General features: G+C 51.3%; 1 protein-coding gene across 2 annotated transcripts in view; it reads right to left on the bottom strand.

The window, feature by feature from the left end:
- SLC13A4 (solute carrier family 13 member 4) overlaps positions 1–22,376 on the bottom strand; it is a 39,730-nt gene that overhangs the window by 6,058 nt on the left and 11,296 nt on the right. The window contains exons 3-13 of one of the 2 annotated variants that reach the window (XM_032868508.1): positions 17,660–17,796; positions 15,515–15,687; positions 15,038–15,092; positions 12,682–12,724; positions 11,375–11,452; positions 9,286–9,470; positions 5,661–5,780; positions 4,594–4,695; positions 3,174–3,275; positions 2,340–2,437; positions 2,022–2,146 (exon numbers count right to left, since the gene is read on the bottom strand). In XM_032868508.1, coding sequence (XP_032724399.1) covers positions 2,022–2,146; positions 2,340–2,437; positions 3,174–3,275; positions 4,594–4,695; positions 5,661–5,780; positions 9,286–9,470; positions 11,375–11,452; positions 12,682–12,724; positions 15,038–15,092; positions 15,515–15,687; positions 17,660–17,796 — 1,218 coding nt within the window. The remainder of the gene's footprint in view (positions 1–2,021; positions 2,147–2,339; positions 2,438–3,173; positions 3,276–4,593; positions 4,696–5,660; positions 5,781–9,285; positions 9,471–11,374; positions 11,453–12,681; positions 12,725–15,037; positions 15,093–15,514; positions 15,688–17,659; positions 17,797–22,376) is intronic. The other variant, XM_032868514.1, reaches the window with a different exon arrangement.

The raw sequence follows: 22,376 nt of genomic DNA, 5'->3' as shown, positions 1-22,376 counted from the left end.
AGCTGACTCCCTGCTGAGCAGAGAGCCTGATGATGTGGGACTCATTCCCAGGACCCTGGGATCATGACCTGAGCCGAGGGCAGACGCCCAGCTGACTGAGCCACCCAGGCACCCCCTTAGAGCACTTTTCTCTTTTGGTTCTACTGCCCGTGAGCTGCAAATCCCACATGTGAGGACTACAGCAATTCATGGTTGGTACAGAGCCTTGAGGCCGACAGAAACTCTGTGACTGTTACCTCTTAGAGCACATTAAACCTTACCCAGGGGCAAAGGGGAGGAAGAGCAGTTAGCCGAGTGGAAGTAGCACTTATAAAGAAATGGAGTTCCACTGAGCACATTATCCAGATAGTATTCAGAAGTAAAGTGGAAAAAATTTAATAGCAATTTTTTCCAGAAGCTATTTTATACTGTAATTTGAAATAAATTGATAAATTAGATTGCCAAGTTAGAAAAAAGCACAACAAAGGAAGTCTGATTTTTTTTAAACCTTGATACAAAAACATTTTACATGGGATTTTCCTCATATCAAGACTGAAATTATTTCAAACTTGGTAGGAATCACCTATAGCATACTTGAATTATATTACTAAAATGAGTAGAGTCAGATTTTACAGAAATACCAAGTATGCTATCTGTAATACATACAAAATTTTGGTTAAAAATTTTTTTCCCAGGCTGGACTTGGGCCAAAACTAACAACTGAAATTCAGTAAAGATAAGTATGATATTTTGAACTTGGAATTCGAAATAACAGCAGCACATATACAGGATTGGCTGCAAGATGGGACGTTTAATAGTGGCTAACAATTAAAAGAATGAGAGTTTTAGTTGGCTGCAAGTTCAATATAAATGTTGATCTGAGTGCCAGTGATGCCTTATAAAAGCTTCCATAAAAATACAGATTGGTGCTTGCATCAGAGGTGAGAGATGGCGCTTGGGTAATATGACTCCTTTACTCTGCAGTAGACTGGACCACATTTAAATAAGGCCAAGGGCAAAGTGTAGTGAGTCATGAGGAGAGACCAGCATGGTAAATGGTCACTACTTCTTGAAGAATGGTTGAAGGAACTAGGGAGTTTTAGTTTCTTGGGGGGAAAAAAGATGATCTAAGGGGATCTAGTAACTTTTTATGACTTTGATAATTATTACCTAGGCTGGGGTTTCAGAGGACAGAGCCAGAGCCAACAGTGGAAGGCACACAGAAGATCTGAGCTAAAAGAAAAGAACAATTCTTCATTCCCTGCCCAGGGAGTGCCCTGTCACTGGTGCTGTCCAAGCCCAGGGGTGTCACGCAGGGAACTCTTTCACCAGGTAGGAGACCGGACTCGGTGTCCAAGGTTCCTTCCTAGTGGAAGGTTCTGTGATCTTACTATTAGTGATGCAGATAGGCGTGGCCCTCAATGACTGGGCAAAGAGTGAGCCACATTAATGAACAGAGCGAAAGCCGAGGGAGAAACTGTAAACCTGATTGATTTGGAGGATCGTTTCCTATTTCAGGAAGGGCTAACACTTGAGGAAACCCAACTATTTCCCACCGGCCCCCTTTATAAGATCGCATCCCAGCTCCTCCCAATCAGGGAATCAAGGCACGTGCACGGCAGGTACATTAGCTTTAGCACATTCTCCAACGGGGCTGAACGTAAGCAGATGGACTGACTGAGGGGCAGTTTGCTGTGTGTCCATGTGGGGTGTCCTGGACCCTTAGAGACACATATCTTCACCACCACTGTCAAATGCCCAGGAGACGACTATACAAGCCGATAAATCTTTTGCCTGTGGCCCTGTGGGCCCGTGAGTGAGGCGGGAGGGACTCCCTGGCACAGCTGATCTGTACGTCTGTTCTCAGCACGAGCTTAGAAGCTCAGGGCAGGACGGGGGATCCACATCTGGCTCTACTATTCCCTGGGGTGAACCTTCACCTCTCCCTCAGCGCCTCTGAATCTTCCTCCCGGAATCAAAATGACTCATTAGGTAAAACGGCTTAAAAAATCTTTGGTCCAAGAACAGAATTCAAGAGTTACCTTGCTGCCAGAAGCCAGAGCGTAGCCTCCTCCCACCAGAATGACGATCTCCCAGGGCATGGTCTTCTGGAAGTCCTTCCAGGTGATGATGGGCTCTGTCCCCAGTGAGGGCTCTTCGTTCTGTCCTGGACCACAGGTAGACAGGGGAAGAGCCCGATGAATCCTTGTGGGTGGGCTTTGTGGAGACAGAGCCTAACTGATGAACCAATGACTCGCGGGGGGGCCTCAGAATGGCCTTGGTAAGGCTCTTCTGAGAATTCAGACTTGGGTATGATTGACCAGAGCCAGCCCCGACCTCTTCCCTCGAACTTCTCTCACCGTCACTCTTCTTTCCAAAGCAGGGCTTCTTTGCTGGGATCAGGAAGAGCAGGAAGCCGAGGAAAACAGAGACAGTGGCATCGGTGCGGTAGCCCTTCCTAGCAAAGAGACGAGCAGGGCTGGAGGCGGAGGGTCAGGAGGGGGAGGGGAGCACGGTGTCTCAGGACTGTCTGAACACAGTGCCTCTTTTTAGAACCCAGTCTAGGGGCTGGTCAGCCTGCCTTGCAGCAGCTGCTGCCCTGCTAGCCAGCGGTGGATTTAGGGGACAAGGCTTGGAGTCTAGAGGCTGGGCCTGGCTAGGGTAGACATCTTGGTGTGGCTGTATGTGCCTGTTCGAAGGAGAGAGCGGGAGTTATTTCGGTCAAGGACACTCGAAAAGGATGAGTTCTCTTTCCTGCAAGGGTTGCATCTCCGTGTGTGTCTCTGCTCAGTTGAGAAGCCGAGTGGAGAGAGCTGTGGGCCGGCCTTCCAGGGTCCTGCAGGGGTGGCCCGGGGGCCAAGGCCTTGGCCTCATCCTCCGTCTCTCCCAGGGGCATTTGGTCTTTAAGCCTCAGAGCCACCTGCGAGACGACTGAGGTTTCCAGAGCTTAAGTAACAAGACACGGTCACATGGCTGGTCCGGGCAGCACCAGATGCCAACCCCGGACTCGGACGCCGCACACTGTGTTTTCTTCCTGACTCCACGCTGGCTTCCCTGAGAAGGGGCGCTTTCAGGGGGACGGGGTGCTTCCTGGGCTCACCGCTGCCCCTGCGAGTGCAGGAGGGACGCTGGTGGGAGCCGCCTGAAGGGTCCAGTCAGAGGGTGATTCTTAAGGAGGCGACAGTAGCACTTACTTTTCAAAGAAAGAATCCCAGCCAGGAACAAAGCCAGGCTCCCGGGTAAACCACAGCACCGTCATCAGGATGAAGAAAAATCCAGTTACCATTTCAGGGTAGCTGTAAGATACAACAGCGAAAGCCGCTCCAGGACCTGGGAGGTTTCTGTTCGCTCTTTCACTTTGCGTGGGGCGCGCCTGTGTTCAGAGCCCCTGTCCTGGAGACAGAACAGTGGCTGCCCCGCTGCTCCAAGTAGCTGGAGCGGAAGAAGGCTGAGAAGATGCCAGAAAACGTGACGTCACCCTTGTCACCCACGTCTCCTAGAGCAGCAGAGGCGGGAAGGGAGGAGGTGGCCTGGCAGCACACATTTCTACAACACAGAGTGTGGCCTCCGGGGGAAGGCCCTGGAAAAGGCCCGCAGCGCTTGGCGGGTGGGACTGGAGCGGCTGCCACCTTTCAGAGGGAATTCGATGGTATATTATCTATTTAAAAATTAAACACTGAAAGTGGAAGCAATCTACGCATTCAGTGTATCCCGTGGTGTCAGATACATTTTGGTGTAACTGTAGGTTCGGGTGAGATGCGCCCAGCAATCAGGCCTGCACTGCAGAGCTCACGGCCTAGGAATATAAGGACAGACTAATGCTAAGTGAAAAAAGACAAGCCATAAAACCGTGCTCAGTTTGGGCTGCAGTTTAGCAAAAATACATATAATTTTGTACAAAAAAAGCATGGAAGGAAGAGTACATTATGGTAACAGTTGTTAACAGTTAACACTGAATAAAGAGAAGTCATTTTTAGTTTTTTCTTTATGTTTTCCTGTATTTTCTAAATGCTCTACAATGAACGGGTATTCCTTTTATAAATTAAAACATTTAAAAGTACTGCTTATACAGGGATCCTTTTGCCCAAAGCTGTAGCTGCCTATTGCCCCAAAAGGAGAAAAATGGCACCAAATAGGCTGTGGGGGTCACTGGGGGAAGCTGATAATGGCTGACGGGGTGGTGAATCCTCGGGCCCTCTGTCTTCAGGCCTGTATTTGATGGCGTCAAATGCAGGAGTATTTGGAGTGGCCACAGGCCTGGTCATGGCCCATGCAGAGCAGTGTGGGGTGCTGGCTGTATGGGGAATCGGACCTGTCCCAAGAGGGTGGCTGTGCTGTCTCACACTTCTTTCCCTAGCCACCCTGTGTGCACCATCCCGCCCCCACACCGCGGCTATACCTTGAACTTGGGAAATGGCAAAGGGGAAGGGCGGCCATCTGGAATCTGGCCCACTGGACGTGGGCGTTCAATAGCATCTCTAAGTGCCTGGATTCATAGTTGTGGAAAATTCCCCAGCATCAGGGGCCGTGGAGGACAAGGCTGCTTGTGTGCTCACTATACCTGCTATGTTTTCTCTCCTGGAGAAGGAGAGAGGGTGAATGGCTGATTTTTACCTAATGGCTCCCAGCTTTTCATATTCCTCTTGGATTCTTTTCTCTGACACCTCTTCCCTTTTGGTCTTCTTCTTCTTGCTCAGAGAGCAGGTCTCTCTAAAACTGAGAAGGAAGAAAGAAAGAACAGAAGAATAAAGGAAACGTGTTTCTGAGGCCAGGAGAAATCAAGGATTAAGCAAATGCTAAACTCCTGGTTTGCTGTGGTCACTTGTCCCCTCTTCTCTCCACCCCCAGCTCTCCTGTGACTTTGGTCTGCCAGGTTACATGGCCTCCCACCAGCCCTCCCCTAGGCTTCCGGGTATATCCATTTGGGTACATCTCTGGTGTATCGACGTGAAGTATCATGTCACACAGACTTGGGTGAGTGTATTTATGTGCAGTAGTTTCTACATACCGGAGATACAGAACATACAGCTATCACTGGTTTGACAGTAGCCTTTGAGTTATTTAAAAAAAAAAAAAAAAAAAAGGCAGCTCAGAGAACATTCCCTGAACAATGGGAGTCTATATAGCTTCCCTTTATGTGTTTGAGGCTGATCGAAATACGGTTATGAAGAAAGCTTGCTAGGCAGATTAATATCAGAAGTAACATTGCAAGGGGAATATCTAACTTACAATTTTGAGAGGTACGTGAATATTTCATGCAATTACTATGTGTGAATCGCTCAGGTCTATAAAACTAAGCCTCAGGAAACTTCTCCTTGGAGTCATGTTTCTCTTGAAGTTAGTTCATATTACTCTGTATGTTTTGAGAGAAATGAAACTATATTAATCACCCTCCCATCCAGACTTTTTATAAGTCTGACGGTTCCTTTAACCAGTGAGTTGGAATTAAGAACATTCCACGGCAGAGCTCATAGTGAGGTGCCGAGGCCATGTATGTTTAGAGTGTCTAGAAGGGGGTGCCTCTGAACCCCGCCCCGCCGTCTAGTCCGGCGTCTTCTCCTCACGCATCCTCTGTCGTCACTCAGCAGCTCCCCCTTGGGTGGTGCTCCCCAGGGCTCCTGTCATGACTGTGGATGGATAGCAGAGCCTCGGGGCCTCGCTGGCAGGGCCCTGGGACTCACTTGCAGCCGAGGAACAGCCAGTGCATCCAGAACCAGCTGACCACCAGCATGATGAGGGAGATGGGGAAGCTGAAGAGGAACCAGGTGCCGAAGTTGACCACCTCCGCAGCTGGGTACTGGCTGGAGGGAAAGAACCAGGTCAGTGATGAGACAAGGCTGGATTCCCATGTAGTTTCTGGGGGCAATAAGTTAACAGCTCCCTAAGAAGACACACATCAGAGCTAATGGTAAGGACGTGGTGACACATTAGAACTCACGTATGTGACAGCTGGGAACTGTACAGGGCCCAGCCGAGCATTACAAAGTAAGCTAGCAACGAGACTTGACACCACGGACATCCGCGTGCATTGCACTCAGAACCATGCGGGAGCTGTTTTGCTCTTAATTTATGTAAAGATTCTTACAAGTTTACTCATCTGGTGTTCAGGACAACAGAGAATGCAAAGGGGCGTCTGGTATACTTGGTTTATAAAGTCCCTGAAGGAATGCTGAGCTGCGGTTGGGGGAATGCATGGTGCTGACTCGGGACAAGTCTGGACTCTAGAGCTTCATGAAAGTTCCAGGTATGAACGGTGCCCCTAGGAGAACCGTGACTTAGAATCTCCAAATTGTTCATCAACGTCCAGTGCTGTCCTAGGGTCTCAGGGAGGTGACCTGGACGACTCGTCATTTATCAGGAAGAGCTGTGGCCCCCAGCCCAGGTGGTGTTTCCTGGGGAGCCTGGATGGGCTATATGGGAGCCATGACTTCAGCCTAGACAACACCTGTGTTCCTTTCCTCTTGGGCTCTTCTCCCACCTCTAAGGTGGAAGGAGACTGCCCCTCCTCTCACACTAGGCGCTGTGTGGAAAAAGAGAAAGACCAAAAGCAGAACCCACGCCCCCACCCCAAGAGAATGCACTGGAAGCACAGGAGATAAAGAGGGTTTCATCGTCTGTCCTTGCAGGGACGTCTGCTTTTTTGCCCTGTGGCCTGATCAGGGACTTCCCTTGACCATCCACACGCTTCTTGGGAAATTGTAACAGCTTGAGCCTACCCTAAGGGCCAGTGGGTCACTGGCTGGGGGGGTGGGGGTGGAAAGAAAGGCTTTTGGAGCTAGAAGGATACCAGAGGGTAGAAGTCATTGAGTGACTCACTCTGGCCTGTACTGGGCTAACAGGCATCAAGTCTGCTGCATCATCTCTTCTCCGTACACAGAAATCTAGGCCCTATTCCTGGGCCCAGGAAAGGGAATGAGTTTTAGAATAGATTAAGTAGACTTTTGTGGATACATGTGCGAGCCTATTCCCATTTATAGCACTTTAGAAAGAGTAACAACTAATTTCTAGATTTTTGAAACACAGCCAGAACGAACTGTGGGGGGCACTCTGATCACCAATGCCAAGAAAGCCAGTCTGGTGGTTTTCTTCAGACCAGTGGAGATCCAGGGAGCCCAGCATCCTTTCACGGGATCCCTGTTGTCCACATAAGCCACAGTTATGTACCATGACAAAACCCAGGAAGGAGACTAAGAGAATAGGAATTTGCCCAACCACAGAGTGAATCAGAAACTAAAGAGCAGAAACTCAGAGTCTGGACAAAGTGATGAGGTGTGAGGAACTCTGAAGCTTAGATCTTGGAGATTTGGGTCTTAACCTTTCATTGGTCCTTCCTCCTCCCCTCTCCTCCCCCCACCCATCCTCCCTCCCTTCCTTCCTTGCTTCTTTCCTTCCTTCCTTTTCCTGCTAAAATGAAAGGTGTGTTTCTCCTCTTGTCTGTGATCCGTTTCCCTACTCTCTGCTCTAGAGGCCTTCTTGTGTTCTCAGTGACATCACTCTATCAATCATCCCCTCTCTCAATCTTTAATTTTCCTCTCACTTGGACACCGCTATCAACATTCCAATGTGTCCCATCTTAAAACCCTCCTTGGCCCCACTCGACTGTCCCTGTATCATCATCCCATACCTCTCCTTCTTGCCGCAAACGACTCTGTCTACCCACCTCCGGCTCACTCCTCAACTCCCTGAGGTCTGGCTTCACTTTCAAATCACTTGACCAATTGCTCTTGCCTAGGTCCCAGTAACCTCCACATCACCAACTCGAATCGACACATTTTGGTCTTTCTTTTGCTTAGTCATTCAGCCACTGTAAACACTGTGGTCCACTCCCTCCTTGAACACTTTCTTCCCTTGGACAGAATGACACCAGATTTTCCTCTTCCCCGTGTGATACCTATTGTTCTCTCATTTATAGTCTACTTTAAATATTTCAGCTTCATATTTATGGCCTCTGCTCTTCTTACTTTATATAGTCTCCCTGAGTGATCGATCTCCTTCCCTCCCTGGATTCAGTTTCCATATGCATCCCACCAGGACCCACTACCATCAACAAATGTTGGCCCCGGTGCAAAATGCAAATATGGGGCCGCTTACTCAAAAATGATTAAGAATTTCCAGATGAGAGGAGCCTGGGTGGCTCAGTGGGTTAAAGCCTCTGCCTTCAGCTCAGGTCATGATCCCGGGGTCCTGGGATCGAGCCCTGCACTGGGCTCTCTGCTCAGCAGGGAGCATGCTTCCTCTCTCTCTGCCTGCCTCTCTGCCTACTTGTGATCTCTGTCTGTCGAATAAATAAATAAAATCTTTAAAAAAAAAAAAAAAGAATTTCCATATGACGAAAGCAGGGCATGAAGTTAAACGTGGGGCCCTTCCGAGCACGGTGGTCCGGTGTGACTATACAGGTTGGGTGCTCATGAAGACAGCTCTGAAGGCCACTAACTCCAAAACTATGACTTTAGCCTAGAAACTTCTCTTGAGATTCAGTGCTGTGTATCCATCTGGCCATCTCAACCTCTCTGTCAATGTTTCCTTACTTTTTTTGCTCATTTAGATCAAGGGCAACTCTGTTCCCCCAGCTGTGGAGGCCCTGAGTCTGACAATCAGACTTGGCCTCTCCCTCTCTCTGGTTCTTTCTGGTCAAGCCTACCTCTACCTATCTCTCAAATCTGACCGTCTCTCCTCATCACTGCTTCGGTCAGCAGGCCACCGCCAGCTCTCTCTGGGGCGTCTGCAGTGGTGTCCGAGTTGTCTTTCTGCTGAAAGAAGGCATGCTTTGTCTTCATTTTTTTAGTCCAGAGCCTGCTTTCAAAACTATAAATCTTATCACCTCACTCCCTGCCTAAAATTCTTCAAAGGCTTCCCATGGCCTTTCAGATGAAATCTAAGGTCCTTTGTGGGCCTCAAGAAGTCCTTTGTGATCTGCGTGTCCACGTCCCTGGCCTCCCTTTGCCCTCTCCCATTCTCTCGTATGTGTTCTGCTCTCTTGCCTCTGAGTCCTCCCACTCACTGCTGTCTTGGTTTGGAACACCTCCCTTCACCCAATGTAGCCCACGGTGCTTCCAGTCTTGCTTCCCTGGCTGCGTCCTTGGGGAGGCGTGTCCTCTCCGTGGACTGGGTGGCCCCCGTGGTCTCTCCCAGCAGAACCCCACTCGTCTCCAGTCACCCTGAACTGTCATGCTCCATCGTCTCTTTTCCCTCTCGGTATGGAAACGGCTCTAGTTCCCTTTCCTGCCCTATCCTCAGCCCCTGGTGCCGCTCCTGACACATAGTGGGCGGTTAGTACATCTTTGGTCGGCCAGGCGAGCTACCTACTTGTTGAAGTGTTCCAAGAAAATCAGGCTGGTGGACGTGCCGATGATGGTGGTCAGGCCCCCAATGGTAGCAGCGTAAGATATGCTCAGCGAGAGGCACTTACAGATCATCTGGTCATGCTGGGACTTGTACCTTCTGTTGAGCTCCTGGTTCCTGGGGCCGGGGAGCAGGACGAGTGGCTTTTCCTATAAAAAAAAAAAAACAGTGAAACTGTCTAACCCCGCGTGGGCTGTCCAGCACATGAAGCATGAAGGCAGGGGCACCAGAGTGCTGTGGAAAGGTTTTATGTTTGGGTGTCCGAAAGACAAATCCCAATCCTAGTTCTACTGTGCACCAAATTGGGCGGCCCCTCTGAGCGGCAGATGCTTCTGCAAAGAGAAGAAAATTCTCTTTTCTCCACCAGATCATTGGGAAGAGTCCCCGAAGTAATATAAAGCGCTTAGAACACGTCCTGGCATTTAATGCATGGTAAGCTATTACTACTTTAGTTCTTAGTCTCAGCATGCTGTTTTCCCTTGAACTCCAGGAAAAGGGGTTGCTCTCCGCTTTGGGTGTGAATGACTCATGGAAGACGGTGGTTCTTTCTGGAGCTGGGGGGAGGGTCCTGACTGGGAGGTGCCTGAGAAAGAAGCCTTGGGTGGCAGAGGGAATCCAGTGTGTGATTCTCTCCTCACTCTTTTCTGCTTCTTGCCTCTTGGTTTTCCTCCCTACTTTCCCCTTCCCATTGCATATAAGGCTAGCCTTCGGTGCTCCTCTCCGGCCCTGCTTGGCCCAGATGGTGGCCTTTCAGGGTGCGAGGTTGCTGACCTCTGGCCTCTAGTGTAGATAAAGGAGCAAGTGGGCCCCTGGGTGGCTCAGTCAGTGAAGTGTCTGACTCTTGTCCAGATCAAATCCCATGTCAGGCTCCCAGCTCAGCATGGAGCCTGCCTTAAGACTCTCCTCCCTGTGCCCCTCCCCACTGCACAGCCCGCTCTCTCTCTCAAATAAATAAATAAATCTTTAAAGAAGAAAAGAGAAGAAGAGAAAAGAAAAGAAGAAGCAAGAACCCTCTGCCCCCGGCCCCAGGCCTGGGCTCCCCCCACTGAGTCTTTATGAGACCAGGAGCCGCCTGCGGCAAACGTCAGCAGGAGAGATCCTGGGAAAACCTGGAAAAACCTCCCTCTCAAAGCCCTTAACCAGTGCCCCACCTCATAGGAGGGCCCAAGTCAGTCTGGACCCTTGAAGCCTTCCTGAGACATTTATTATCAGCGCTGTTAAGAGACCTCATAGATTCTCTGGGCCAGTGGTTTTCTATGATCCTTTCTTCTAATGAAAATCTTTATGGACCTCTGATATATAAAACATAATGTAGCATTTAATCAGCATCCATCTGTTTTATAACTGAAAGCAGATACATGTGGTCAGGGAGACTTGGATTTGAATGGAGATGTTCCACTCACTACTGGCTTAGAGGTCTTCGGCATGTGATGTCATCTCTTTGCCTCATTTGCAGAAATGGAATTCAAGACTGCCACCTCCCTGAGCCAGGACAGGGACAAAATGCTCAGCATACTGTGCTTGGTACACAATCAGAGTTTCAGAAATGATGTCGGTTATTTATACTGATGATGGATGTGAAGTATTTGAGATTATTTGGATAGACACAAAAATGTGAAATCAAGGATTATAAGTGATAGCCACAATTTTAGGCCAGCTTCAAGATCTATTTTGTTCCTGCATTTTGTTTCTGTGGTATAGCAAGTAGCAGGAAGATACTCATTCACACAAAAAAGCAGTTTCCTTACTATCTCAGGACACTCAAATATTTGAGTATTTGCATTGTCCCCGAAGCACCTTTGAGAAAATATCTGAACACCTCTGATCTAGTCCAAGCCCCAGCTTTTAGAGTTGAAGAAACAAACGGGCTCAGATGGTGGCATGACTTGCCAAAATCCACAGTGAGTTAGACCTTTTAACTCCATGGAACCTGCAGGCCAGACTTTGTGGTTGGAGGGCCTGGTGACAGCACCAGGCTGATGTCCTCATTACCTCAAGACCAGGGCCCCTTGGGAAGCTCCAAGTTCCATTACCTGGGGCTGAGTTCCATTACCTGGGACCGGTGCTGCTTCTTGCCCTGGGGATTTGCTGTTTTGCCCGGGCTGGTGATCGTGGGCACACCATTCACATTCTGTGGGGACAAAGACCAACCCATCGTCAGGAAGAGGACATGGTGGGCGTCAAGAGGGGCCGCATCACTGCCCCACAGCATCCCATGCCTCAGCACTGTGGCCGTCGGAGACCAGAAGCCAGGGAGAGTGTGCCACGGGGAGCCAGTCCACCATGCCTCCAAGACACAGAGTCCCAACTAGCGGGTATGAAGCAGTCCATTTGCAGAGACTTTTAAAATCTGGCAGGGCAGAGCTCTGTCCTTGTCAGACAGCTTCACTTTCTGGCACTTCGTTAGCTAATGAAGAATCCTTCGTTTTTCTTTTCTTTTCTTTTTTTTTTTTTTTTTAGATTTTATTTATTTATTTGATAGACGGAGATCACAAGTAGGCAGAGAAACAGGCAGAGAAACAGGCAGAGAGGAGGAAGCAGGCTCCCTGCTGAGCAGAGAGCCCGATGCGGGGCTCGATCCCAGGACCCTGTGATCATGACCTGAGCCGAAGGCAGAGGCTTTAACCCACTGAGCCACCCAGGTGCCCCCCTTCATTTTTCTTTAACACAAACAAAACAAAACAAAACAAAACAATCTCACCACAACAGAGTCTACAGTTGGGTGATCAAAATTTGGGCTGATGTAAGAAAATGTGAAACCAGTTCTGGGGGAAGAGGTGAGGCCATAAACTCTGCTTTCCTCTATAAATGTGACCCTTCTGGGGCGCCTGGATGGCGCAATCGGTTAAGTGTCTGACTCTTGGTTTCAGCTCAGGTCATGGTCTCCTGGCTAGTGGGATAGATCCCTGTGGCGGGCTCTGCACTCAGCAGGGAGTCTGCCTGAAAATTCCCTCCCTCTGCTCCTCCCACCACTCACACACATGCATGCTCTCTTTCTCTAAAATAAATAAGTAAATCTTTAAATGGGACCCTTTTTATATGGAATCCCCACTGCGGGGAATCTTGAGGGTGAATCTGTGACTCTTGGAAATCTGGCTGGCTGAGTACTGGGTTTCCACGGGAAAGGCTAACCTGCCCTTTATGAGGCTAAGCCGTCTCAGGGCCAAGGTTCAGAGGTCCGCAGGCCCTCGCCCAGAGCCGGTCCAGCCCTTCTCATGTTCGGGCTCGTGTGAGCATCTGTGTCCTCGCATCAGTGGCTGCCGCTGGGCTCTAGGATAAGCTGCCTGGCATCTCTGTCCCTGAGGCATCTTGAGGGACTTCCAAGTGATCTTAAAGCACAGAAAAACCCCAAAGCCTTACCTTGCTGTGCATCAGTGAGGTGAAGTCTACAGTCGATGTGCTGGAACAAAGCAAAGGAAATGGGAAAACACTAGTGGACCAGACTTCGTGAGATGGGAATGCCCCCACTCCCACTGGTGTTTGGTGTAAGTGACCGCTCTGAAGTTGGGTAAGAGTAGAAGACTAATCTCACCCGAGTCTTCCTGGCCTTCCAGAGATGCTGTCAGGATTTGTGGAGACACAGCATTTCCTTAGAAGCAATGCTGACCCTCCTAGCAAGTAACAGGGAGGGCTTTCTAGGAGCCAAGCACTTAAATATGGACCTTAGTCCTCATGACACCGTTATCATCGTAACAGATGGATGGCATATATTACTACCTGCACGTACACAGTAGGCAGTGGGGCCCAGAGAGGAGCCCCTGGGCCTCTGACTACATTCTCACCAGCTTACTCGGTGAAGGTTACTGTCTAGAAGGAGAAACTTGTGAAATGCTCATCTGAGGTTGTAGGAGCAGGGGGGGCCTGGGCTGTACATGGAGAAAGGCAGATGAGAGCAAGAGGATGGGGGTGAGAGGAAGGTGGGAACTGGATCACAGCATCACTGGCTGTGCTCAGTGCTAAATGTGTGCTTTGGTTTGTCGTAGTTCTGAAGACAGTGGGTGCCATGAGGTCAGTGTGAAGACAGCCGTTGGACACATGTGCAGGACTGGAGTCCCGTGGCAGACAACCGTGTCCAGGCTACCCAAGGGGAGGGTAAGGAGTTGATGGGGCTCAGAGGGAAGCATTCTTTGGAGAGGGTTGCTAGCGTGGAAGGAGTGGAGCGGTACGATGTTTCCCCCATTTCTTCCCAGGTTGGGTGAGGAGGGCGGGCCCGGAGCCCTTCAGACAGCATGGGAGGTGCCGGCCACCCCGGAAGATGGCCATTCTCACCCGGTGAATGGCCCAGCTCTTGCCAGCACTCTGCTGAGGGAGTTCTAGGGCCAACTTGAGCTTTTGCTTCGGAGTTTGGGGACATAGATTTAGGTCTAGAGAAGAACAAAAGCAGGTCATGATTCTGAGTCTCATAGTGGGTGGCGCACACAGAAGGTGGCAGGGTCAGAGCTGTCTTGAAGAGGCCCTACCCAAGAGGCCGAGGCCACCCCAAAACGAAGAGGCTGTGGGGGACTGAGGCAGCAGAGCACAGAACCGAGGGCTGGGGGTGTGTGGTCATCCAGGAGTGCCTCACGGCTGCCATCAGGCCTGGCGCTCTGCAGAGGGCGCCCCAAGGGGACGCTTCAGAGGCGCTGAATGTGGGCACTTGGCAAGGGAGAGAGCCAGGGAGTCTCAGAGAGGGGAGGGCACCGGGAGGTGTTGGAAGCAACAGAGGGAGCGGCAGGGGCCCAGAGGATGGGGGGAGGAAAGGTGAAAGTCTGTCCCCAGGCACTCTGACCTCTGACCGCCTGGGTGACAGCCGGTAGGACGTGCTGTGGCTGAGAGACGGAAGTTTTGGGGAGTCTGGACCAGACTGCTGACTCTCTGCAAAGGAGGTCATTCTGCTCTAACACCTTAAAGAACCAGAGAGCAGTGAAGTTTGCCTGAGATCTCGTCCAGGGCCGTGGAGGGGAACTGGGCAGCCGTGACTGGAGGCCGCAGCGCCGGGGAGAGCAGAGCTGTCCCCCACCCTTCCGCGTTCTCCCCTCACACATGCTGGTTGCGCTCAAGGCAGCTCTCATTGCCCAAGAAGACACAGAACTGCAAAACTCAGCTCTGCTGCACACGCAGCCTTTAAAGGCAATATTCATCACAGTAACCCTTGAAGACCACATTTTGACATAGAATTTCTGGAAGAAATGAGCTATTAATGGATCTGTCTCACATGAATGTTTGGGGGGTGTATTTCTCCTTTTTTAGCTTCTCTCCACCCTCACACAGCTCTCTCATCAACTGTCCTCAGATCTGCCACCTGTCGCTTCACCCTTCTTTGTCATATCTGACAAGGCCGAATCTAGTAAGACCACATGTAGTATCTAGAAGATACTTCGTGATTCTCTGAGAATCTCCCGCGACATTTATTCTGTGAATGTTTCTCTATTAATTAGTTAAATGTACTATTCTTCTACTTCAGTTCTACTTGGTAGGCGTGTGGGCAATCAGATTGTCTTCCTGTCTCTTCCCTCATGGCTGCAACGCCCTGTGGTCGAGGGAGTTGTCCTCAGGCTCTTGGCAGGTGGTGCCCAGGTACAGAGAGGAAATCCGGGCAGAAGGGAGGGTGGTGTGGCGTGACACGAGCCTGGCCCATACTTCTAGAAGAGCTGTTTAGGAGCTCAAGTACTGGCTTTCCTGACCTCTGGAACGGACCTGGCCAGGCTCTGGGTGGGAGGAGGGCAGTCATACTCACTCTTCATTGACAAAGATGAGTTCCAGAGAGGGCTGGCTGTTGCTTGCATCAAGACCTATAGGAGAAAAGGAAAGCAGACGTGAGATGTGGAGGCGGGAGCTGACCGTACTGGGCAGGGGCCCAGGGCTGGGGCCGAACGGGGGAAACGAGGGCATATCCTGCTGGAGGCAGGCAAGACCACCACCCTTCCCTCCGCTCTGAAAGCATGGCAGGGCTTGCGGACACGGACAGGCCTGGGGTGTTGTCAGAACCCTTGGGTGCTTCTTCCCCCCGAAGGAGCAGCGGTGGCTGCTGTGAGCAGGGGACGAAGGAAGAGCCAGGAATGCAGGGTCGCGGGGAGCTTCAGGTTCCAAGGGCTGGCCTGGGATGGAGGGGAGGGCTGGGGCACGGGTGAGGGTCCTGGGGGCAGCACTGAGCTGGGCGGTGTCCCGGGTAGGGGCCCAGGGCCAAGGGGAGGTGAACCCCAGCAAACTGTACTGATGGGCTCGGCCTCTTCGGTGCTGGAGCTGCCAGCCACGAGCTGCTCCTCCTCGGCACTGACCAGCTCCTGCAGCACGGCCTCCACGATGGGCATCACCATGGCGGTGGTGGACGTGTTGGAGAGCCACATGGACAGCAGCGTGGTGCAGCACATGAAGCAGAGCAGCAGCCTGCAAGGCGGGGCGGTCAGGGTGCCGGGTCACAGCGGGGCTGCCGACCCAGTGTGGCCCCCCGCTCCTCTCACGGCGCTCCGCTGGGGCCTCCTACAAAGCCGATAGAGCTGGCCTGAGAAGGGGCGGCGGGGTCAGGAGGCGCTGGCGTGGATCCAGAAGGTCAGGGTTTTATGTCAAGCTTTCAGCTTTGTACTCCCAGGGCTTGGCACGGAGTAAACATTACCTTCGTGTTTGTTGAATGAATAAATCACACCTCCTGGGCTAATGGCCTCACCCAGCAGGAAGCCCTTCCTTAAGCAAAGACTAGCTTTGGTTGTAGGGTCGCCCAGGCTGGGACTTACTGAAGGCTCGGCTCTGCAGATGCTGGCTTGGTAATGAGGTGTGCTTTGGGTGCATAAAGGAATTCTTTTTTTTTTGTCCTGCAGCCAACAGTTCTTCAGGGCACATGACAGTCCCTTTTCTGCAGCCTCATCACTCTAGTTATTAGTGACCAAACAGAGACTAACATATGGAGGTCACAGTTCTGCCTATCACTTGCCCGCTGCCCACTTGATGAAAGGCTAGCGCCCCCCTCTGCTCCTGCCCCGCCCCAAGCCACACAAGGGTCCCCTGTCACTGCGTGAGCCTCTTCAGTGGGTATCTTTAAGAGTCAACCCTTGGAAAACACTAACAAAAAAGAACCGTCAAGTTATTTCACTTCGGCTTTGGAAACACACAGTGTGGGCCGGTACAGACGTGGTTCTGACTTCCACGAGACCGGCCCGCATAGAGACTCCCCATGTTTCTTACTCGAGGTGGGATCCCTGACGTGGTGCAATGTGGGAACACCTTTTGTGTGGATTACGTCAGGCAGGTCAAATGGTGCTGTTTCTGTTTAGGCTGACGGCAACGGGAGTTTGCCTGCCCTGGGGAACCCCGCCAGCAGACAGAGAGCATCATGGGGTGGGGGGCAGGATGTGGAAACACGCATGGGGAGGAGTTTAGTGAAGAAGCATGGAAATCAGTGGGATCAGCTTTCTTGAGTTTGAGTGTGAGTACACAGTGGTTTCAAAGAACTGCCGAGTCCCCAGCACAATTGCAGATGCCGTTGTGTGTCTGGGAGGTTGAGTGTGGGGTCCAAGGTGATTACTGAGTGACAGGGCAAATGACGCCAAATTAAGCTGTGGTTAAGTGGGAAACAGGAACCTCCTTTGAGGCTTAACCTGTATTCATCCAGAGGACTCATGTTGGAAACTGGTACCATGTTGTTCATTTATACCCCATCGGACTCCCAAAGGAGTCAGGGCCGCTTACAGAAAATGTCCTAAGAAAGCTGTAAATAGAAGGAGGTGGGACCCATATGCCAAAGGAAAGAGAAGGGTAGGGTTGTTCCATGCAGCAAAGGTCAACACAGAACTGTCAATCCCGACTTTGCCGCACATTCCCCAAGGTTGGGAATGTCTCCCCTTGGCGTTGGCGACAGCAGACAGAGAAGAGGACAGGGCTGGGGGCCTGGAGGGCATCTCAGATGCCTGGTCAGAGCCAACATGTCTGAGCTGTGGTCTGAACCAGTGACAACAAAAACTCAGGATGGATGGGAGGAAACCTCCACCTCTCCTTAAATGACAGAGGAGAAGACACCCATTTTCCTGTCCAGCCAGTTCCCTGTTAACGCCGGAAAAAAGGTTGAGAAACAACTTACATTGGTCCATCTCCTTTTACCCAATGGGCCCCTTGGATTTAGTAACCTGCTGCCCGTGAAGTCTATGTGGCCCGGATAAATTATTGAGACTGTGGTAATAAATGACACCAACGTCACACGCACATCTCTCTTCCATGATCGACGGCCCTGCAGGCCTGACGTCATTCCATCCCCATTAGTAGTAAAACACCCGGACCCGGAGTCACCCGGGGGCCCAGGAGCCCTGTCCAGGTGGCCCCCTGGGAGCTGGGGGCCGCAGAGTGGCTGGGCACCCCAAGGGCTACTTACATGCCCGGCTTGGCTCCGGCCATCATGACCATGCGCAGAGCAATGCGCTTGTGCAGGTTCCACTTCTCCACCGCAGCCGCCACGCAGATGACGCCCACCAGCAGCAGCGTGGTGTTCTTGAAGTACTCCGCGGCCACCTGCGGGAAGGCAGCGCGTCAGCCCCTCCAGCCCGGCCCAGCGCACGCGCCCAGTGCGGCGCATGCGCCCAGCCCAACTCAGGACGCTCTCCTAGAGACCCGCAAGCAGGGGGCTCGGAGGTGAGGGCTGTTGGCGCAGCCGACTGCTTGACATGTTGTCTGTTTGACATATATAATATAAGCCCTCGTTAAAGGGGGAAAACAAGGACATTTCTCATTGCAGGAGAAATGAAAAAGGCAGGAAATGTAAATATAGTAAAATATGTGGTGTTGGAAATAAACAAAATCTATATAATCATACTGTTAAACTTTGATTACTGAATTAACCAAAACCGTGGGGGTACCTATACTGGGAAGCGGGAGGCAGAAGGAGAGGGTGCTAAGAGGATAAAATCCTCATCTGCTGCCGTTGGAAATCAACTGATAATGTCTACAAGTGATAATTCGAGAATTAACATAATATCAAGTAAGAGGGGCGCCTGGGTGGCTCAGTTGGTTAAGCCACTGCCTTCGGCTCAGGTCATGATCCTGGAGTCCTGGGATCGAGACCCTCTTCAGGCTCCCAGCTCTGCAAGGAGTCTGCTTCTCCCCTTTCATGCTCTCTCTCATCTCTCTCAAATAAATAAATTAATTAAAAAAAAAAGAATATAAAATAAGAGGGGCGCCTGTCTGGCTCACTAGGGATAGTATGCGACTCTTGATCTTGGGGTTGTGAGTTCCGGCCCCACGTTGGGTATAAAGATTAAAAATAAACTCTTAAAAAATAGAATATCAAATAAGAATGCTATATGGTGCTTAATTCCAGAAGAATCTGTTAACAAAGATAGAAGTTATTGACCCTGGATGGGGGTTGGGCAGAGGTGGGGGACTTGTTGGGGTCACAGAGGGGGAAGACAGCCCCCTGCTTTTGCTTAATCTAGTTCTTGTCCCCAAACCCAGTCGTCAGCTGGCACTGTCGCTAATGTTTCCCGAGGGGAGAGATGTCCTGCTGGGCTGGTGTCTCTAGGGCAGAGTCCCCTCTGGGAGGGGCGGATAGGCCTTTGGGCTGCGTGGGCATGGGTGAAGATGCTGCCCCCTAGTGGGACGTGGAGGCACCGCGGGATGCCTGAGGCTTAGGCTGGGGCTGGGGAAGGGTGCAGGGGAGGGGGTGGAGAAGGGGTGGTATCTAGGACCTTTCTCACTGCACCCTAACTTTCCTAGAGGTCTAGGAGGCAGCTCTGGGGGCGGAATTGGTGTTCGCTTTTCCTCTGTCTCCCGAGGAGGAAACCCACAGAAGACACAAGACTCAGTACTGGTTCCTCCCCTGGCCCTGCGACTTGAGGCCCCTGCAAGGCCTTCCAAAAGGTCAGTGCTATTGTGGTTACTTTCCCAGGGGACTGGCTGGCAACATTTTCCTTTTCTGCCTCTTTGGCACATATCATGTGAATACCAGTTTGTGATGGCCTTTTAGGAGCTCAGAGCCTACAGGACAGGTGAGGCCACTTTCTCAGGATTCCTTTCAAGGGGAAGGAGAAAGGAACCGCCCTGCTGAGAGGGCCCTCTCCTTGCCAGGACATTTCCATTTCACATTCACTTTCTCATCAACAGTCTAGGAGACAGGCGCTGTTCGTACCTCACTTGGCAGGTGACGAAGCGGGCTCAGAGGGGTTAAGGAAATCTTAAAGATCAGAGCGCAAGGGGCAGGGCAGGGGTGGGATATCAATGAGGTGTGTCTGAATCCAAAGCTACTACACAACATGTCAGGGTGGGCCAACCGGAAGCCGTGCGTCTAATTCAACTCTAGGGGCGTCTTCTTGGTCTCCTTGAGAGCATGCGTAGGCACACATTCCTGTCTTCATTCATGATCACAGTCCTGACTCTGGCCCTAAATAGCTGGGAGACGGGCTCTGGGCTGTTTTCATACTTGGTGTTTGGTGGGCTTAGGTCTATTCGCGTGCCCTCCTGCCACCTTGTGATAGGTGTCATGTGCTTGGGACGTGCAGCCTGGCTGTAGTTTGTGCTTAAGAAGCAGCACAGCCAAGTGGGCAAGAACGAGGGCTCTCTAGAGTTAGCAAGTTAGTCAACCTCTCTGGGCTTCATTCAGGCATCTAAGATCATGTGCGTCTCTACCTTTTGTAAAGCTGTTGTCAAGAGTAAATGACAGATGCAAATCAGCTAGCCTGTGGGGCGGGCGACCAGGATTTTTGGCAGCTCTTTCCATCCCTCGGTGTTCCACGCAAAGGCTGACCTGCTCTGTGGCCATTAGCACACAGAGTGGACCCAGCCACGAAGCTGCCTTTCCACTTTGATAAATCAAAATTCTATCTGATAGTGGTGTTTGTTAGTTGTCCAGCCCAGTGGGTTTTTTTGTTTGGTTGGTTTTACAATAAAATCTTGGTTATTCAGAACCCCTCAGGGAACACGTGGGTTCCAGGATTCTTGAGGGTTATTTTCATCATTTTCCAACCTGCGTTGCTTACTCCTGCTTGCTGTGGGCATTCCTTTCCCCACTACCTAATTTCTGAAACTGATATTCTCTGAGTTGGGAAACTAGATAACAAAGCTCGTTAGAATTATGTGCCAAGAGGAACAGGATCTCCAAACGCGCGCTCCTCTTGGAAGCAGAGTCCGCGGAGTCTGTGATGTTTGCAGTGGTGGTTTTATTCTTGCCTTTTCTGCTTTTCTGCTCTGCGGTTTTTCTCTGTTTGCCAGAGCCCTGAGCTTGGAGAGTAGAGGTGTTCCTGGACAGAGTTTTAGAAGAGATGTGCTCAGGGAGGCCGCCTGGAAAGGTGGGGCAGAGAGGAGCAACACCATGGGCTCTGGAGTTCTGATGAGCTGGGTTTGAAGGGTGGCTTCCCCGCAGATGAGCTGGAGGCTTTTGGCAACCCATGGAACCCCGTGGCCCCATCATTCCAATGTCTTCAGTGGCGAGAGTCACGATACACAGTTTGTTTAATCCGTCACGGCGTGGCCTCGAGTCAGATAACGCAGGCAGGGTCTTAGAATGGTGCCTGGCATACAGGAAGTGCTCAATAAATGTCCATATTATTAAAGAAGTGGAAAAAAGGATAAAAAGCTTCAAGATGAGACTGAGGGCAATGCCAGGGAGGTCAGCACAACCGAAGAAGGGAAGAAGAGAAAGAAATGAAATAAGAAGGAGCAAGGTGGGGCCTGAAAACCAAAGATTCCCCCAAGTTTTCTCAGTGAAGTGGGAGCCGGGCTGGAGGCAGAGGCCCAAGGACAGAAGGGCCGGCGCATGGGGTCCTTCACTAACTAGCTCAAAGTGAGTGAATCACAGGCGACATCCATTAGTGATGAGCTTTTAAAACATTATTTTCTTTGAAGGTGGAATTATTGATTGATCTCTAGATAGGTTAGGTTTTAAATGTTTAGAACAATTTTTGTAAAGGTTGTGGCTCTGTTCCTAGACTTTGGAGAAGGGCACTCTGGACAGCAGGCTCAGCTCAGGAGGAATGTGAGTTGGCCTCCCTGGGGCCACCCCGGTGGAGGAGGCCTGAGGGCCAGCCCATCCTCCCTGCTGGGGAAGGCGCTTACGCACGGGGAGAACCCTTAGCTCCCTGAAAGGTCGCTGTTTTCTAGATCCTCCCTTTTCAGGTGAGTGAAGAGTAAAGGGCAGTTTGTACAGATTACAACTTGCTCAAGACTGGTTAGTGACAAAACTGGATTCAAACTCAGGTTTACCCTATTGTCAGCTTGGACCCCCAACCCTTTCCACATTGCCACTCTACTTGCTCCTGGTGGCAGCAGCCAGAGACTGCAGGAGGTGGGGTGGATCTCACCGTGCCCTGACGTGGCCATCTGGCAGCTCTTGGCGGGGGGGGGGGGGTACCCCAGAAATGCAGGTCAGCTGCAGGTCAGCTGTGGGTGCCTCTAGGAATGGTGGGAACATGGCAAGCCCTCAGGAGACCAGGGGTGGCCTCTGGCAACGGACTTACTTTGAGGCTCTTCTGGACATGTGAACAATTTTACAGGAAAATCCTCTAGACCCCAGAAGTGGGTGTTGGAGGTGGCTCCCCCTCAGCACGGATCTAAGCCCCCAGCCCGAGCTGGAGCCCAGGGTACAGCATTCCAGCCAGTGCCGCGGCAAGGTGGCCAAATCCAGCGCACCTGACTCCGGGACTTTCCCTGGGGAAAGGAATGCTGTCCCTGCTGGATAAGCCTCTGCGGGCTCCAACACGCTCCTGAGCACCTAATTACACTCCCCAAGGCCAGAGGTTTGCCAACCACACTCACTGTGTCTGAAATGTCAGGAAGCCCGCGGGAAGGGCCTCCACAGCCGGGGCTCTGGGCCTCCTTGCCCAGTTTGAGCAGGAGTTCCTCTTCCATCTGTTTTATGTATTGAGTCTCCCAAGATGTGGTATAAAGAGAAGGTTTTTTTGCTAAAAAAACATTCTTTGCAAACCCTGCCCTAGAGAAGCCTAAAGCAGGGAGACTCTGATGAGCGCTGACCTGGCCTGGAAGTCTGTTTAGCTAACTCATAAAGCACCCCCAGTTTCTTCTCTGGGACCTCATGGACCGCCTCCACTGGAGGAAACTGAGGCAGGGGGTTGGGCTCTGAGTCCACTGGCAAGGGGGCTGGC

Source organism: Lontra canadensis, unplaced genomic scaffold (genome assembly GCF_010015895.1).
Source record: "Lontra canadensis isolate GAN:19392208 unplaced genomic scaffold, GSC_riverotter_1.0 scaffold2, whole genome shotgun sequence".
Classification (NCBI taxonomy): domain Eukaryota; kingdom Metazoa; phylum Chordata; class Mammalia; order Carnivora; family Mustelidae; genus Lontra; species Lontra canadensis.
The sequence above is the reverse complement of the archived record's forward strand: the minus strand, read 5'-3'. Positions and strand labels throughout refer to the sequence as shown.